General features: G+C 37.8%; 2 protein-coding genes across 14 annotated transcripts in view; one reads left to right on the top strand and one right to left on the bottom strand.

The window, feature by feature from the left end:
• The window catches only part of PAM (peptidylglycine alpha-amidating monooxygenase), a 282,350-nt gene that overhangs the window by 75,242 nt on the left and 188,113 nt on the right, over positions 1–18,995 (bottom strand). For all 13 annotated transcript variants that reach the window (XR_003119985.1, XM_025389313.1, XM_025389316.1 and 10 more), the window contains 5 exons: positions 15,999–16,047; positions 14,424–14,491; positions 12,937–13,017; positions 12,575–12,651; positions 11,486–11,589 (listed from right to left, as the gene is read on the bottom strand). Coding sequence is in view for 12 of the 13 variants with exons in the window: in XM_025389313.1 (XP_025245098.1) it covers positions 11,486–11,589; positions 12,575–12,651; positions 12,937–13,017; positions 14,424–14,491; positions 15,999–16,047 (379 nt within the window). In the remaining variant the exon portion in view is untranslated. The remainder of the gene's footprint in view (positions 1–11,485; positions 11,590–12,574; positions 12,652–12,936; positions 13,018–14,423; positions 14,492–15,998; positions 16,048–18,995) is intronic.
• Positions 4,866–5,416, top strand: LOC112626917 (DNA-directed RNA polymerases I, II, and III subunit RPABC2). The gene has a single exon (XM_025389325.1). The coding sequence runs from the start codon at positions 4,933–4,935 to the stop codon at positions 5,314–5,316; it is 384 nt and encodes a 127-aa protein (XP_025245110.1). The 5' UTR covers positions 4,866–4,932; the 3' UTR covers positions 5,317–5,416.

Raw genomic sequence — 18,995 nt, 5'->3', positions numbered from 1 at the left:
TGCACATGTACCCTAGAACTTAAAGTATAATAATAATAAAAAAAAAGAAAAAAAAGAAAAAATAAAAAATAAGTATGTGTTGAATGAAGGAAGAATGAATAATCTTGCTTAATAAATGTTTACAACTTCATATGACATAGCATGTTTTCCCTAGTATATTATACTATTGAATAATAAGTCAGGTCAATTTTTTGTACTCAGTTGACCTGTGGGATTTCTGAACATATTTATCTATTTATATCCATATCTGTTTATCCATCTGTCTAATCTGTTTACCTAGGTTCCATGAGAGCTTTTATAAAAATATATTACATTAGAAAGATATGTAAATACAGATTTAATAAAGTACCAAGTAATCTGAAATGTACGACTTAAAAAATTTCAAATATCATTGTATTCCATGTCTATACTGCAAACACTCCAATAGCTCAAGAATTCCTTCACCTCTACCCCCTTTATATTCAACAAATGTTAGGCTTGAGAATAGGCAAAAGTGGTATTACTAACTTTAGAAAGAAATATAAAAACTTTAGTCATTTTACAAAACTGTTAAACATTTCTTAAAAAGTTTTATGGTGCTTTTAAATGTATACATTAAGAAGTTATTTATCGGGGAGGGCGGAGCAAGATGGCCGAATAGGAACAGCTCCAGTCTCCAACTCCCAGCTCGAGCGACATAGAAGACCGGTGATTTCTGCATTTTCAACTGAGGTACTGGGTTCATCTCACTGGGGAGTGCCGGACGACTGGTGCTGGTCAGCTGCTGCAACCCGACCAGCGAGAGCTGAAGCAGGGCGAGGCATTGCCTCACCTGGGAAGCGCAAGGGGAAAGGGAATCCCTTTTCCTAGCCAGGGGAACTGAGACACACAACACCTGGAAAATCGGGTAACTCCCACCCCAATACTGCGCTTTAAGCAAAAAGGCACACCAGGAGATCATATCCCACACCTGGCCGGGAGGGTCCCACACCCACGGAGCCTCCTTCATTGCTAGCACAGCAGTCTGTGATCTACCCGCAAGGCAGCAGCAAGGCTGGGGGAGGGGCGCCCGCCATTGCTGAGGCTTAAGTAGGTAAACAAACCTGCTGGGAAGCTCGAACTGGGTGGAGCTCACAGCAGCTCAAGGAAACCTGCCTGTCTCTGTAGACTCCACCTCTGGGGACAGGGCACAGTAAACAATAACGAAGCAGAAACCTCTGCAGACGCAAATGACTCTGTCTGACAGCTTTGAAGAGAGCAGTGGATCTCCCAACACGGAGGCTGAGATCTGAGAAGGGACAGACTGCCTGCTCAAGTGGGTCCCTGACCCCTGAGTAGCCTAACTGGGAGACATCCCCCACTAGGGGCAGTCTTGACACCCCACACCTCACAGGGTGGAGTACACCCCTGAGAGGAAGCTTCCAAAGCAAGAATCAGACAGGTACACTCGCTGTTCAGAAATATTCTATCTTCTGCAGCCTCTGCTGCTGATACCCAGGCAAACAGGGTCTGGAGTGGACCTCAAGCAATCTCCAGCAGACCTACAGCTGAGGGTCCTGACTGTTAGAAGGAAAACTATCAAACAGGAAGGACACCTACACCAAAACCCCATCAGTACATCACCATCATCAAAGACCAGAGGCAGATAAAACCACAAAGATGGGGAAAAAGCAGGGCAGAAAAGCTGGAAATTCAAAAAATAAGACTGCATCACCCCCGGCAAAGGAGCGCAGCTCATCGCCAGCAACGGATCAAAGCTGGACGGAGAATGACTTTGACGAGATGAGAGAAGAAGGCTTCAGTCCATCAAATTTCTCAGAGCTAAAGGAGGAATTACGTACCCAGCGCAAAGAAACTAAAAATCTTGAAAAAAAAGTGGAAGAATTGATGGCTAGAGTAATTAATGCAGAGAAGGTCATAAACGAAATGAAAGAGATGAAAACCATGACACGAGAAATACGTGACAAATGCACAAGCTTCAGTAACCGACTCGATCAACTGGAAGAAAGAGTATCAGCGATTGAGGATCAAATGAATGAAATGAAGCGAGAAGAGAAACCAAAAGAAAAAAGAAGAAAAAGAAATGAACAAAGCCTGCAAGAAGTATGGGATTATGTAAAAAGACCAAATCTCCGTCTGATTGGGGTGCCTGAAAGTGAAGGGGAAAATGGAACCAAGTTGGAAAACACTCTTCAGGATATCATCCAGGAGAACTTCCCCAACCTAGTAGGGCAGGCCAACATTCAAATCCAGGAAATACAGAGAACGCCACAAAGATACTCTTCGAGAAGAGCTACTCCAAGACACATAATTGCCAGATTCACCAAAGTTGAAATGAAGGAAAAAATCTTAAGGGCAGCCAGAGAGAAAGGTCGGGTTACCCACAAAGGGAAGCCCATCAGACTAACAGCAGATCTCTCGGCAGAAACTCTACAAGCCAGAAGAGAGTGGGGGCCAATATTCAACATTCTTAAAGAAAAGAATTTTAAACCCAGAATTTCATATCCAGCCAAACTAAGTTTCATAAGTGAAGGAGACATAAAATCCTTTACAGATAAGCAAATGCTTAGAGATTTTGTCACCACTAGGCCTGCCTTACAAGAGACCCTGAAGGAAGCACTAAACATGGAAAGGAACAACTGCTACCAGCCATTGCAAAAACATGCCAAAATGTAAAGACCATCGAGGCTAGGAAGAAACTGCATCAACTAACGAGCAAAATAACCAGTTAATATCATAATGGCAGGATCAAGTTCACACATCACAATCTTAACCTTAAATGTAAACGGACTAAATGCTCCAATTAAAAGACACAGACTGGCAAACTGGATAAAGAGTCAAGACCCATCAGTCTGCTGTATTCAGGAGACCCATCTCACACGCAGAGACATACATAGGCTCAAAATAAAGGGATGGAGGAAGATTTACCAAGCAAATGGAGAACAAAAAAAAAGCGGGGGTTGCAATACTAGTCTCTGATAAAACAGACTTTAAACCATCAAAGATCAAAAGAGACAAAGAAGGCCATTACATAATGGTAAAGGGATCAATTCAACAGGAAGAGCTAACTATCCTAAATATATATGCACCCAATACAGGAGCACCCAGATTCATAAAGCAAGTCCTTAGAGACTTACAAAGAGACTTAGACTCCCATACAATAATAATGGGAGACTTCAACACTCCACTGTCAACATTAGACAGATCAACGAGACAGAAAGTGAACAAGGATATCCAGGAATTGAACTCATCTCTGCAGCAAGCAGACCTAATAGACATCTATAGACCTCTCCACCCCAAATCAACAGAATATACATTCTTCTCAGCACCACATCGTACTTACTCCAAAATTGACCATGTAATTGGAAGTAAAGCACTCCTCAGCAAATGTACAAGAACAGAAATTATAACAAACTGTCTCTCAGACCACAGTGCAATCAAACTAGAACTCAGGACTAAGAAACTCAATCAAAACCGCTCAACTACATGGAAACTGAACAACCTGCTCCTGAATGACTACTGGGTACATAACGAAATGAAGGCAGAAATAAAGATGTTCTTTGAAACCAATGAGAACAAAGATACAACATACCAGAATCTCTGGGACACATTTAAAGCAGTGTGTAGAGGGAAATTTATAGCACTAAATGCCCACAAGAGAAAGCAGGAAAGATCTAAAATTGACACTCTAACATCGCAATTAAAAGAACTAGAGAAGCAAGAGCAAACACATTCGAAAGCTAGCAGAAGGCAAGAAATAACTAAGATCAGAGCAGAACTGAAGGAGATAGAGACACAAAAAACCCTCCAAAAAATCAATGAATCCAGGAGTTGGTTTTTTGAAAAGATCAACAAAATTGACAGACCACTAGCAAGACTAATAAAGAAGAAAAGAGAGAAGAATCAACTAGACGCAATAAAAAATGATAAAGGGGATATCACCACCGACCCCACAGAAATACAAACTACCATCAGAGAATACTATAAACACCTCTACGCAAATAAACTGGAAAATCTAGAAGAAATGGATAATTTCCTGGACACGTACACTCTTCCAAGACTAAACCAGGAAGAAGTTGAATCCCTGAATAGACCAATAGCAGGCTCTGAAATTGAGGCAATAATTAATAGCCTACCAACCAAAAAAAGTCCAGGACCAGATGGATTCACAGCTGAATTCTACCAGAGGTACAAGGAGGAGCTGGTACCATTCCTTCTGAAACTATTCCAATCAATAGAAAAAGAGGGAATCCTCCCTAACTCATTTTATGAGGCCAACATCATCCTGATACCAAAGCCTGGCAGAGACACAACAAAAAAAGAGAATTTTAGACCAATATCCCTGATGAACATTGATGCAAAAATCCTCAATAAAATACTGGCAAACCGGATTCAGCAACACATCAAAAAGCTTATCCACCATGATCAAGTGGGCTTCATCCCTGGGATGCAAGGCTGGTTCAACATTCACAAATCAATAAACATAATCCGGCATATAAACAGAACCAAAGACAAGAACCACATGATTATCTCAATCGATGCAGAAAAGGCTTTTGACAAAATTCAACAGCCCTTCATGCTAAAAACGCTCAATAAATTCGGTATTGATGGAACATACCTCAAAATAATAAGAGCTATTTATGACAAACCCACAGCCAATATCATACTGAATGGGCAAAAACTGGAAGCATTCCCTTTGAAAACTGGCACAAGACAGGGATGCCCTCTCTCACCACTCCTATTCAACATAGTGTTGGAAGTTCTGGCTAGGGCAATTAGGCAAGAGAAAGAAATCAAGGGTATTCAGTTAGGAAAAGAAGAAGTCAAATTGTCCCTCTTTGCAGATGACATGATTGTATATTTAGAAAACCCCATTGTCGGAGTTGTAGAGGCGCGCTTTGCCGGTCTCCGTGCGGGACCGGGACGCAGCGGGGTCCCTGAGGCGAGGGTGTCATGTCAGACAACGAGGACAATTTTGATGGTGACGACTTTGATGATGTGGAGGAGGATGAAGGGCTAGATGACTTGGAGAATGCTGAAGAGGAAGGCCAGGAGAATGTCGAGATCCTCCCCTCTGGGGAGCGACCGCAGGCCAACCAGAAGCGAATCACCACACCATATATGACCAAGTACGAGCGAGCCCGTGTGCTGGGCACCCGAGCGCTCCAGATTGCGATGTGTGCCCCTGTGATGGTAGAGCTGGAGGGGGAGACAGATCCTCTGCTCATTGCCATGAAGGAACTCAAGGCCCGAAAGATCCCCATCATCATTCGCCGTTACCTGCCAGATGGGAGCTATGAAGACTGGGGGGTGGACGAGCTCATCATCACCGACTGAGCTGGAGTCATCTTCCTGCCCTTGCCCAATTTTCATTCCCACTTTATATGTGTAAATAAAATATTCAACTTTCCAAAAAAAAAAAAAAAAAAAAAGAAAACCCCATTGTCTCAGCCCAAAATCTCCTTAAGCTGATAAGCCACTTCAGCAAAGTCTCAGGATACAAAATTAATGTGCAAAAATCACAAGCATTCTTATACACCAGTAACAGACAAACAGAGAGCCAAATCAGGAATGAACTTCCATTCACAATTGCTTCAAAGAGAATAAAATACCTAGGAATCCAACTTACAAGGGATGTAAAGGACCTCTTCAAGGAGAACTACAAACCACTGCTCAGTGAAATAAAAGAGGACACAAACAAATGGAAGAACATACCATGCTCATGGATAGGAAGAATCAATATCATGAAAATGGCCATACTGCCCAAGGTAATTTATAGATTCAATGCCATCCCCATCAAGCCACCAACGAGTTTCTTCACAGAATTGGAAAAAACTGCTTTAAAGTTCATATGGAACCAAAAAAGAGCCCGCATCTCCAAGACAATCCTAAGTCAAAAGAACAAAGCTGGAGGCATCACGCTACCTGACTTCAAACTATACTACAAGGCTACAGTAACCAAAACAGCATGGTACTGGTACCAAAACAGAGATATAGACCAATGGAACAGAACAGAGTCCTCAGAAATAATACCACACATCTACAGCCATCTGATCTTTGAGAAACCTCAGAGAAACAAGAAATGGGGAAAGGATTCCCTATTTAATAAATGGTGCTGGGAAAATTGGCTAGCCATAAGTAGAAAGCTGAAACTGGATCCTTTCCTTACTCCTTATACGAAAATTAATTCAAGATGGATTAGAAACTTAAATGTTAGACCTAATACCATAAAAATCCTAGAGGAAAACCTAGGTAGTACCATTCAGGACATAGGCATGGGCAAAGACTTCATGTCTAAAACACCAAAAGCAACGGCAGCAAAAGCCAAAATTGACAAATGGGATCTCATTAAACTAAAGAGCTTCTGCACAGCAAAAGAAACTACCATCAGAGTGAACAGGCAACCTACAGAATGGGAGAAAATTTTTGCAATCTACTCATCTGACAAAGGGCTAATATCCAGAACCTACAAAGAACTCAAACAAATTTACAAGAAAAAAACAAACAACCCCATCAAAAAGTGGGCAAAGGATATGAACAGACATTTCTCAAAAGAAGACATTCATACAGCCAACAGACACATGAAAAAATGCTCATCATCACTCGCCATCAGAGAAATGCAAATCAAAACCACAATGAGATACCATCTCACACCAGTTAGAATGGCAATCATTAAAAAGTCAGGAAACAACAGGTGCTGGAGAGGATGTGGAGAAATAGGAACACTTTTACACTGTTGGTGGGATTGTAAACTAGTTCAACCATTATGGAAAACAGTATGGCGATTCCTCAAGGATCTAGAACTAGATGTACCATATGACCCAGCCATCCCATTACTGGGGATATACCCAAAGGATTATAAATTATGCTGCTATAAAGACACATGCACACGTATGTTTATTGCAGCACTATTCACAATAGCAAAGACTTGTAATCAACCCAAATGTCCATCAGTGACAGATTGGATTAAGAAAATGTGGCACATATACACCATGGAATACTATGCAGCCACAAAAAAGGATGAGTTTGTGTCCTTTGTAGGGACATGGATGCAGCTGGAAACCATCATTCTTAGCAAACTATCACAAGAACAGAAAACCAAACACCGCATGTTCTCACTCATAGGTGGGAACTGAACAATGAGATCACTTGGACTCAGGAAGGGGAACATCACACGCCGGGGCCTATCATGGGGAGGGGGAAGGGGGGAGGGATTGCACTGGGAGTTATACCTGATGTAAATGATGAGTTGATGGGTGCAGCAGACCAACATGGCACAAGTATACATATGTAACAAACCTGCACGTTATGCACATGTACCCTACAACTTAAAGTATAATAATAATAAATAAATTAAAAAAAAAAGAAGTTATTTATCATGTAACTTTATTTTTGCATGTAATAATATTTAAAAATGCAGATTACAGTGCTATATTGGTATCCATGAATATTCATATATTCATGAAATGACCCACTCCAAATGAAAAATATGACCAACAAAACTGACCAAATTGGTAAATATTATCTACCTAGTCCCAGTAATTAATATTAAATTTTAGCCTGTAAACTTTTAGCCTGATTAGCTGACTTAATGAGCTTAATTGGCTGATTTAATTAAATTCTATGTTTTTATTTAAACTTGACTAAACATTTGAAATGAATTTAGAGAAGTATCATCCTGAATATAAAATATGTAATGCAGTCAGGCACAAAATATTGCTTCTTCATAGATCAATTAGTAGTACTATGTTGTCAGTATATGTAATACTTTGGTGAAACTTTAGGATATACATATTTAGTATATAAAAATAAATATATGGATAAAACATTTTATCACTAAGTATATTTATTAATATATCTCATTAAATATACCTACTTTTAAAGTAGTTTTTATTATTAATATTACTTTTGATTGACAAATAATAGTAAGCATTTAATCATATCTTCTCATTTACAAGTGTGAGCTAAGTCATATGGAGGCAAAGGCATAAGAATGATATAATGGACTTTGGGGACTCAGGGGGAAAGAGTAGAAAGGGGTTACGGATTTAAAAAACTACATATTGGGTACAGTTTACATTGCTTGGCTGACAGGTGCACCAAAATTGCAGAAATCCCTAAAGAACTTATCCATGTAACAAAAACCACCTATTCTCCAAAAACTATTGAAATAAAAAATAATTTTGTAATGTAAAGTATGATGTGATTTTTTAATATATAGATACAGTGCGGTACTATTAAATCAAACTAATTAACAAATCCATCACTTTGCTTACCTATCTTTTTTTATTTATTTTTTATTTTTTTATTTTGAGATGGAGACAGGGACACATCACTCCTGTTATTTGCTCTGTAGCCCAGGCTGAAGCACAATGGCACAATCTTAGCTCACTGCAACCTCTGCCTTCCAGGTTCAGGCGATTCTCCAGCCTCAGCCTCCTGAGTAGCTGGGATTATGGGCATCCACCATCATGCCCGGCTAATTATTTTGTAGAGATGGGGTTTCACCATGTTGGTCAAGCTGCTCTTGAACTCCTGACCTAAGGCGATCCACCCACCTTGGCCTCTCAAAGTGCTGAGATTACAGGCATGAGCCATTGCCCTCGGCCCTATCATTTTTTAAATCATGAAACATTTGACATTTCCTCTTTTAGTTATTTTGAAATATATAGTGCCTTATATTGACTACAGTCATTCTTCTGTGCAGTAGGTCTCAAAATCTATTCCTCCTGTCTATCTGAAACTTTATGTCCTCTAACAATTCCTATTACCTCCTTCCCCACCCTTCAGTAACCATCATTCTATTCTCTATTTCTATGAGTTCAACTTTTTTAGACTCCACATATAAGTGAGATCATGTGGTATTTGTATTAATATATCTGTGCCTGGCTTATTTCACTTAATACATCCTTCAGATTCATCCACCTTGTCACAAATGACAGGATTTCCCCTTTTGTAAAGGCTAAATAGTATTTCATCATGCATGTGTAAAACACATTTTCTTTATGCATTCATCCATTTATGGACACTCAGGTGGTTAAATCCATCTCCTATTTTTACATGGTGGTATTTTAAGAAGAATCCCTATTATGGGAAAATCAGCCTCTACTTTTCAGTGCTTTTCATAAGTTACCCATGATTGTTCTACCCAAGCAAAGTTTTCCCCAGTTCTACAATTTCTAGCTTAATACAGTTAAGATTGGTTTTGGTAGAAGAACCACTCAACTGAAAACTTTCCTAGTAGGCTACTGTCAACAGTTATTCTGTAAAACCTAGTTTCCATGTAACCACAGAACAGAAAGGTTTAAAACTTGAAGCTGAGAGTTCTCCCAGTACATGGAGGAGGCAACTACTGGCCCCAGCCTATCCTTAGATAAGTGTGATTTATACCTACGTGTGCTTCAGGCTCAGGGCTCAAATCTGTGTCCTGTGGGAATGTGTATTTGTATGTGTGGGTTGGAGGTAGGTGGGAAAAGAAAAGAGGCAGAGGAGATATATGGATTAACAGAGTATCATTTAATTTAACCGACATCATAAATTACTAGTTTATTTCACTGGTTACATTCACAAGTGTGATCCTGTAGTAGTCTATGGAGGTTGTGCTTATTATTTTACAAAACAGAGACACATTGCTGTTGTTATTTGTCTAAAAACAAAAAGTATATTAACTGCTATGAGATGATTATCCATTATTATGAAAACTTTTATTCATACTTAAATGTATTAAAATTTGTCTTGTTTGTCATTCCACTGGTAAAAAAATTGCTTCTGTAGTAGAAATTAAATATTCAGAATATGGGCTCACCCAATAAGTTAATTTCCTATGATTTCTTTCCATTTCATTTTTATTACAAAATGGTGTTTCCTTTAGTCCACATGAGATTTATGAAAGGATAAATTAGTGTAGTCATTTTAGGGTATTATTTTAAAGCAAAATGCACATTTTAAAAAAGACAAGAATTATTCTAGACTCATGGAACTGAAAGAGGCCTCCAGAGATCACTTTGGCCTCCCATCCCAGTACTGTAACAAGTCATTAATTTCTATGGCGGATATTACCTCACAGACAGAACTCAGAAGGATAGAATTTGGCCAAAGTAACAAACCTCCCCCAACAAAATGTAAAGAGACCTCTAGGCAAAAAATTCTGTTTTTTCCACACTTAAAACTTGTAACCAATGCAAGTGATGTGTTGAAAGGGATTTTTTACTGCTCTGTTTACTTACTACAAAGTTTACTACCATAATCTGGAGCATTTAAGTAAACTACCTATGGCTCTGCACTGACATAAAATGAACAACTGATGGATACCCTCTGAATCATGTTACCTCATGTATTTAAAGATTGTTAAGAAGGGACTTCTTATGCTCTTTCTTTCAAATCTAGTTATGCCTCCTTTGTCAGTCCTTTTCTTACCATCAACATTTCCCATAACTCAATAATACTATTGCTTTCCTGAAGTCTCTTTCCCAAATTTAGCACATTTATCAAAAACCAAAGCTGTTGGAAACTATTTCTGTAACAGAAATTGATAAAGTTTTATTTGTTTTATCCTTAGCCTTAAAGTTGATGCTTACTAATATAAAAAAGTCATTTAGAGTGACATAAAAATTCTTTTACACCATAGCAAATGTTCCTGCTTTCTTTTTTAAACCTGCCTCAGTACCTTTTCCCTTTCTCCATACAGCCAACAGTTAGTGTTGCTATCACAAGAATCATCTTGAGGGCATCTAAAGCATATTTTCAGATGCTTACTTTCTGTAACTTCTCTTTGATTAAGAGATAAATGGTTTAAAACCCTAGCTTCCAGATGGCATCAGTAAATATTTTAAAACCTTGTTTAACATAAAAAGAAGTCTCCTTGATTCTTTTCTATCAAAAAGTATGAAAAGAAACTACCTTTCATTTTTCATTTAGGTAAGGTTTTTTTTAAAGAGTTCATAGTACTTTGAAAATTTTACGTAGTGTTATAGGATATAATTATTTCAAGGAGGCTCACTATTTAAAAAACCATTTAAAAGGCTCGACATTCTTTTTTGATAAAGTGTTGCATATTATTATCCTTATTTAGTAGACTAAACAACTGGAAATTAAATTCACAGGAGTTTTAACATCATGGTTCTGAGTATTTAACGGGAATCACCAAATGTACACCCCGTGAACACAGGGCAAAAAGGCACTTAAGAAAAAATTGTCATTATCATTATATTTTCTTTATTAAGATGAGCCTGAGGAAGAAATATGTAGTCTTTGGTAATTATAATATGTAGAGGTATGATATCGAAGGTTTTGAGGAAGTAAGAAAAAGAGAAGCATGAAAAAATGAGCATATGTTCTGGGGTTTATCCAAATCAATCAGTTTTGAAATGATAAAATGCCACAGTTTGTTGTAATTGTCCATGACAGGACAAAAAATGTACAATTTATTCACAAAGATAGCTGTAACCTGTAATCATGCCTTATCCCAATAAAATATCTTTAAATAGTGGAATGTGCAGAATCATACCCAATGTGTGTGGCTTCTGTCCTTCCTTCACCAGTGAATACACATCTTGCAGCCAGTAGGTCACCAAAACTTACATCAACTGGGTGCTCCACAGGGTAGAAAGCCTACCAAAAAGACAAACACAATGAATCATTAATATTACCAATAAAATCCAGAACTACATGCTTGATTGTGTTCCTTACCCTTTTTTTTTTTGAGGGTTTTATCATGAAGGGATGTTGAATTTTATCAAATGCTTTTTTTTTTTTTGAGATGGAGTCTCACTCTGTTGCCCAGGCTGGAGTGCAGTGGCGCAGTCTTGGCTTACTGCAAGCTCCACTTCCCAGGTTCACACCATTCTCCTGCCTCAGCCTCCCAAGTAGCTGGGACTACAGGCGCCTGCCACCATGCCAGGCTAAGTTTTTGTATTTTTAGTAGAGACGGGGTTTCACCGTGTTAGTCAGGATGGTCTCGATCTCCTGACCTCATGATCCACCAGCCTCGGCCTCCCAAAGTGTTGGGATTACAGGCGTGAGCCACCGCGCCCGGCTATCAAATGCTTTTTCAGCATCCATTCAACTGATCAGAGGGTTTTTGACCTTAATTCTATTGATACAATATATCACAGAACCACATACTTTAATAATGTGAAGCTTGGTACACTCTGGGTAGAGAGGACGAAGACAGATAGTGAAACAGACACACACACATACACACAAATAATCACTGGATAAAAAGAGTTCACCTTTAATTAATCACTTTATACTTTATGACAAGAGCACCAAACTTTGAAATAAACAAATAGGTACTATTAGCAAATGCATCCCATAAAAATCAGAATAAATGTGATAATAGAAGAGCTGTCTGAAATTCTGTCTCTGAACAAATGATGGGATGTAAAAGGCCACCAACATGCTTTGACCATATTGAGAAAACTAATAAAGCACCAAATAGGAAACTGCAAAAAAGAGATTGCACAGCTCAGTTATACAGTTAAGGCAGATTTAGAGATTTTTAGAGAAAGTCATAAGAGTTGCATAATAATTTTTAAAAATTACTTTCTGCTGGTTAATATTTTTTTCTCTCAAAATTAAACTAGATTTTACACACCTGTGGCAGCTGAGGGCTCTGTCGTCCAATCAGTGTCCACTGTCCATTTCTTACTCTGTATCCACTTACTACCTTACCTGTAATAAACACAAATTTTAATCATATAATATAATGAGGTATTAGAAAAACAAAAGGCATATTTACTTTCCTACTTTAAAGTAGAAATCTGAGTATTTTCAGAGCCGCAAATACTGAGTATCTTAGTAAAAACAATATGATAAAACAGCATAAAATATTTCAAGGTCTTATATGAAATCACTTTCACTGAAACAGACTTAAGGTCAAACACAATTCCCATTTTAGTTTATGGCACCAGGAAGCATAATGGTAAATATTTATAATTTAACATGTAAAGTTCTTACCTAAATGGTGAGTGTGAACTCTATAGGCAAAGACATGCATTGGATAATTTTTATAATGGCATGAAATGTCAGAATTCACCACTGTGGGAAATGAAAACACAGACAAAAGTCACTATTCAACTGGAAAATGACATTATTCTTGTCTAAAAGTATGCACAGGGTATTCACAAGATGCTAGGGACTGAGGTTTTCTTATGACTTAAACACACAAGATATTAAGCACTTATTCTGTGCCAGCCATTTTACTCACATGAATTCAGAACCCCTTGCCTTATATTTTTATTTTATTCATAAACAGAATGACTAGAACCAAATCAAAATACTCTGTTAGTGAAAACGTAGGCTTAATTTGTTACCTTTAGCTTGAAATTTATCCAGTTGAGAAAGCTTAAAAATTGGTTTTTATTTTTGGAATGGAATAATTTTTGAAAAGTTGAATGCAGACACCTAAGATCACTAGATTGACAGTTCCTGTTGAGAAGAGGACATTTCATACTGTTCCTTCCTTACAGTCTAACACAGTAACTATTCAATAAATATTCACTTTATAATAGATGAAAAATGGTAACAAAGAGACCATACTGGTCATTAACTTTAAGAGATTCCCAGTGAAAACAAATGAACAATATATCATATGGCACTTTCATTAGAGGATCATAACATATATTGATAAATAATATTATACTTATTCTCATCACTTCTAGTAAACTTGGGAGAATCAGCTATGATCATCCCCATTTTGCAAGTAAAGTAATAAGCCAACTATATCCAAGTTTAAAGACTAAGTTGGTGTTGGATTTGCTAGTCGTTTAATTTGTAAACCTTTCTATGTAGAAGTTTGTGTTACTGCTCATTATGCAGTGTGTCCTCTGCATCTCAAGAATGGATGATTTACTTTTAAATACTCAAGATTTATTCTTTAATTTATATAACACACATCTACCCAAGGGCCTCAATTCCTAGCATCTCAACAAAAAATGGAAAAGTAATAAACCACTGGCTTGGAATAATACAAAAATCTATTTTAAATCTAAGGACAATAAAGTATTGGTTTATTTTTCCAAGACGTAAAAATATTGATTATTTTTAAAGTTTATAAAAAATACACCTTGGCCGGGGCGGTGGCTCAAGCCTGTAATCCCAGCACTTTGGGAGGCCGAGATGGGCGGATCACGAGGTCAGGAGATCGAGACCATGCTGGCTAACACAGTGAAACCCCGTCTCTACTAAAAAATACAAAAAATTAGCCGGGCGAGGTGGTGGGCGCCTGTAGTCCCAGCTACTTGGGAGGCTGAGGCAGGAGAATGGCATGAACCCAGGAGGCGGAGCTTGCAGTGAGCTGAGATCCGGCCACTGCACTCCAGCCTGGGCGACAGAGCGAGACTGCGTCTCAAAAAAAAAAAAAAAAAAAAAAAAAATACACCATAAATCCATTTCTACAGTTTAGGTAATGAGGTAATGGTAAATATTAAAAAATCATTACTCACCTTTTTCTCCTGCTGGGATAACAGTGTCAACAGACATCATAAGGTACATGCCAGCAATTAAAGGCTGTCTGCAGAAAAAAATAATATTTTTCTAAATTACCTGAAAAAGTCTAAATGACTGTTTTGGAAAAACACCATATACCTCAATACTCTGGTTTATAAAATGTGATGCTTGTGAAAATCAAAATGAAACAGAAAATGAGGAAGAATTTTTTTTCCTTAAAAAATAATTTTTCATGTGAAGGCAGGCTCTAAATGGTTCCTGTGATAGCTAACTTTACATGTCGACTTGGCCAGGTGCCTGGTTGTTTGGTCAAACACTAGTCTAGGTGTTGCTGGGTAGGTGATTTTTAACTGTGATTAACCTTTAAATTAAACTTTGAGTAAAGCAGATTATTTTCCATAGTGTGGGTGGGCTTCATCTAATCCATGGAAAGCCTGAAGAGAAAAGACTAAGGTCCCCTCAAAAGGAAAGGATTCTGCCTGTGAATTGCCTTTGGACTCAAGAATGCAACATCAACCCTTCCTTGAATTTCCAATTGGCCCAACGTATTTAGAACTTAATCAGTCCCCACAATAGTGTCAGCCAATCCCTTACAACAACTCTTTCTCTTTCTCTCTATCCTATTGGTTCAGGTTTCTTTGGAGAACATTGACTAATCAGCTCTCATGATTCCTAGCTGTGACATTCATGCCCTGGTCTAATCCCCTCCCCTTTAATGTGGGCTAAAAGAAGTATAGTAACTTATCTTTTTAAACATTTTTAACATTTTTTTTTATTTTCATAGATTTTTGGGGAACGGTGGTATTTGGTTACCTAAATTCTTTAGTGGTGATTTCTGAGATTTTGGTGCACCCATCATCTAAGCAGTATACACTGAACTCAATTTGTAGCCTTTGTGGCCTTTTATCCCTCACCTCCTTCCCACCCTTTCCCCCTGAGGGAGTCCTCAAAGTCCACTGCATCATTCTTATGCCTTTGCATCCTCATAGCTTAGCTCCCACTTATGAGTGAGAACATACAATGTTTGGTTTTCCATTCCTGAGTTACTTAGTAACTTATCTTTAACAAACAGAATATAGCAAAAGTGATGGTATGTCATTTCAAACATTAGGTTACTGAAAGGCTTCCATTTTGCATGCACGCCCTCTCTTGCTTTATTTGCTTACTTTCTATGATGGAGGCCAGTTGCCATATTGTGAGCTGCCCTGTTTATAGCCTGCTTAGCAAGGATATGAGGGCGATCTCCAGCCAACACTCAGCAAAGAACTGAAGCCTGCCGACAATCATGTGAGTGATGTTGGAAGTGACTCCTCCCCAGTCAAGCCTTAAGTTGACTGAAGCCCCAGTCAAGATTCTGACTACAGCCTCTGTGTGAGACCACATGCCTGAGGATCCAGCTAAGTGTGCCCAATTACTGACATACAGGAAAATGAGACAATACATATTTGTTGTTTTAAGCCAGTTAGTTTAGGTAAATTTTTACCCACAGATAATTAATACAGTGAACTTCCCACTCTAAGTTCACAAAGATGTAAATTTGCTGCTGCTCTAGGAAAAATGGAAGTACTTACGGCAGACGTGTGAGGTGTAAGGACACACCAGAACAGTCCTTGTGATTATCTGAAAACACACATAGAAACACATATCTTAAATATGAAAATGTAGAAAACAGATTTCAAACTAGTAAGTTTGAAATTATTATAACCAAATATTTTAAAACACAAGTTATGTTTCATCTGTATTGTTCTTTATGATTTATTGAGTACTTTCATATCCAGTAATTCCTTTAATTGCCAGTGTATCATAACAGCAAAAACAGAACTACCATTTCATGCAGTCTATGGTGTTTCTTGACTCATCAAATTGACCAATATATTGACTTTCCTGCAGACATACTAAATACTAGAAAGTTGTTGCTACTCTCTATGCATTATCTGTATTGTTGAAAAACCCAGAAAAGTTGCTGAACTAAAATAGTTTGCTCCATGCTGCACCAAACAACAGACTTTTTTATTTTTAAAAAAGTGTAGTTCATAAGTTAGGTTTTCATATACTTTAGGCATTGTTGAAGTCTACTGACACTCATATATTCATTATTTCAAAATAGAATTTTACTATTGTAGAGACTTTTAATTTCTTCAGTTTATTTCCACAGTTTGACCTAAAGAGCCCATATGCTTGCACATATACACAGTGAGAAGTTCCAGTGGGAGCAACTTGAATGCCCTCAAACAAGGTGGTCTGGAGGCCAGCAGGGGTCGTGGATCCACAGCTGCTCCTATAGCAGGTGGCAGTTTTGACAAGCAGCATATTTCAGCCTCAGTGTTTGGTGTGAAGATTATGACCTCCAACACGATACTTGCCACAGTGATGCATTATTATTTCCATAACCTCTATGCTGATCTTACTTCTATGAACTCAGAAACTTCAGCTAGTTTTGCATATTTCCCTGATGATTTGCAGTGTGCTCTGACTTTGCCCTTCTGTTGTAATACAGTGCTTGGGCCACAAGATATGAAACCTCCTAAGAATTAATTCATTTCAATTCACTAGGCTATATATAAAATCTGTCTCTGACTGCATCATCATAAAAGCACTTGACACTTAAAACGTTTATTGCAATAAAAAATTGATGCTTCTGCTAATATTTTACTACATAAAATGAAAAAACAATCAGTACTGAGAGAGTTAAGAACTGTACAGAAAATGAACTCAGAATATCAAAATCATATATCCTGGCTGAAAAAGCCAGCTGGATAGACTTATTTTGTGACTAGAATAAATGTAAAAGGGAGAAAGGAGAGAAGAATTGATAGCAAAGTTAACTCAGAGTCGAGGACCACAGAAATGGAATCCTGCTGCTTAAAAAACAGATGGGAACTGCCGTTAGTCAAAGAACTAAAATAATCAAATAAGAGGATTGAATATGAAGGAAAGGCAGAAAGGAAGCAAAATATATTTATACATATTTCTGTATTTTTTACATATATTTAGTTTATAGTTTATATAAGCTATATAAACTACAGATTTACATTTCAACATAAATATTGAATTTATATTTCAGTATTAATATTGCACATTTCCACATGCCAGATTTGTCAGGTAGAAGGTATGGGATTCATTTGTATTTTTCAATCTTGCAGAATTATTTGATTATAGGATAGTGTCTTACAGGACCATCATCAGTTTTCAAGTAGGTGCTCACTGAGTTCCTTTGTCGAAGAGAAGTAAAATCTAGGTATTTAATACTCAGTAGATTAGCACTAGTGATCCATATTTATACCAGTAAGAAACTCTAAGTAGTCTACAATTGAGATAACTTAAGTAAAGAACTTAGCACTCTATTTAGAGCATAGGAAAAATTCACTAAATGCTTAGTTATTATTATTCAATTGGTAGATTTCAAAAAAAATTCAGCACATGAATATTTTATTTTCAAGAAATGTATTTTCACAGTTTTGAGTGTGAAATTTCTTTAATGAAAGAAACTGAAGCACATCAAATTTCCCCAAGTAACAACACAGGACCAGAAAAAAGCAGGAAAAACATGGGAACATTAAAAGGGTAAAATAGTTTAAAAAAAGAAATTAGAATTGAAATTTGGTATGTTGAAGATATTGTGCAAAACATGTTCTCAGAAGGGTCTGAACTAGGTAGATACAGAATAAAATCATAAGTGAAGCAAAGAAATTTTAGTAAGATAAATACCATGGTCTGGCTAAAATGAAATTCTTAAATTAGAGGCCATGGGACCGTGAGGAAGTTGATAATGTTTCCGGTCCTTCCATGACTTTTAGTAACAATGCACTCCTTGACCAGACCCAAGACAACCTGATTGTTTTTCTGAGTATTGGGCTTGAAGTCAGTTCAACGGGATCCTAGGTTTGCAGAAAAGATAGTGAGGTCATTTTTGTGTTGATATCGAAATTATTCTTTCAATGTACATTCACTTATTCTATACAACATTATCATGCAAAAGTCCTAACAGCTGTTCTTTTAAGGTGGTTTCATTTATTCTTATTTTAGTTTTATTATTCCAAAGTAAATATTCTTTCTTTCATTGGGTTGGGCTCCAGGTTAACTCTCTCTCGAAGGTACACAGGTAAATACTTGGCCTTTAGCTACTAATGTCCTGTATTTACAGAGAATTGAACCCCAAGACATCCCTGTTAAAAAGATGTTTCATAGTGATTGTTCTCTTGCAGTAAAAATAATTTTAGTGTAAGGGGTCTTAAGATATGGAGATGAGGCCGGGCGCGGTGGCTCAAGCCTGTAATCCCAGCACTTTGGGAGGCCGAGGCGGGCAGATCACGAGGTCAGGAGATCGAGACCATCCTGGCTAACATGGTGAAACCCCGTCTCTACTAAAAATACAAAAAACTAGCCGGGCGTGGTGGCGGGCGCCTGTAGTCCCAGCTACTCGGAGGCTGAGGCAGGAGAATGGCCTGAACCTGGGAGGCGGAGCTTGCAGTGAGCCGAGATCGCGCCACTGCACTCCAGCCTGGGTGACACAGCGCGAGACTTCGTCTCAAAAAAAAAAAAAAAAAAAAAAAAAAAAAAAAGATTAA

Source organism: Theropithecus gelada, chromosome 6, assembly GCF_003255815.1.
Source record: "Theropithecus gelada isolate Dixy chromosome 6, Tgel_1.0, whole genome shotgun sequence".
Lineage (NCBI taxonomy): Eukaryota > Metazoa > Chordata > Mammalia > Primates > Cercopithecidae > Theropithecus > Theropithecus gelada.
This window is presented reverse-complemented; position numbering and strand designations above follow the sequence as displayed.

Bases quoted from the DNA above. Each gene is read 5' to 3' on its own strand.
- LOC112626917 (XM_025389325.1), top strand. From the start codon at position 4,933: ATGTCAGACAACGAGGACAATTTTGATGGTGACGACTTTGATGATGTG.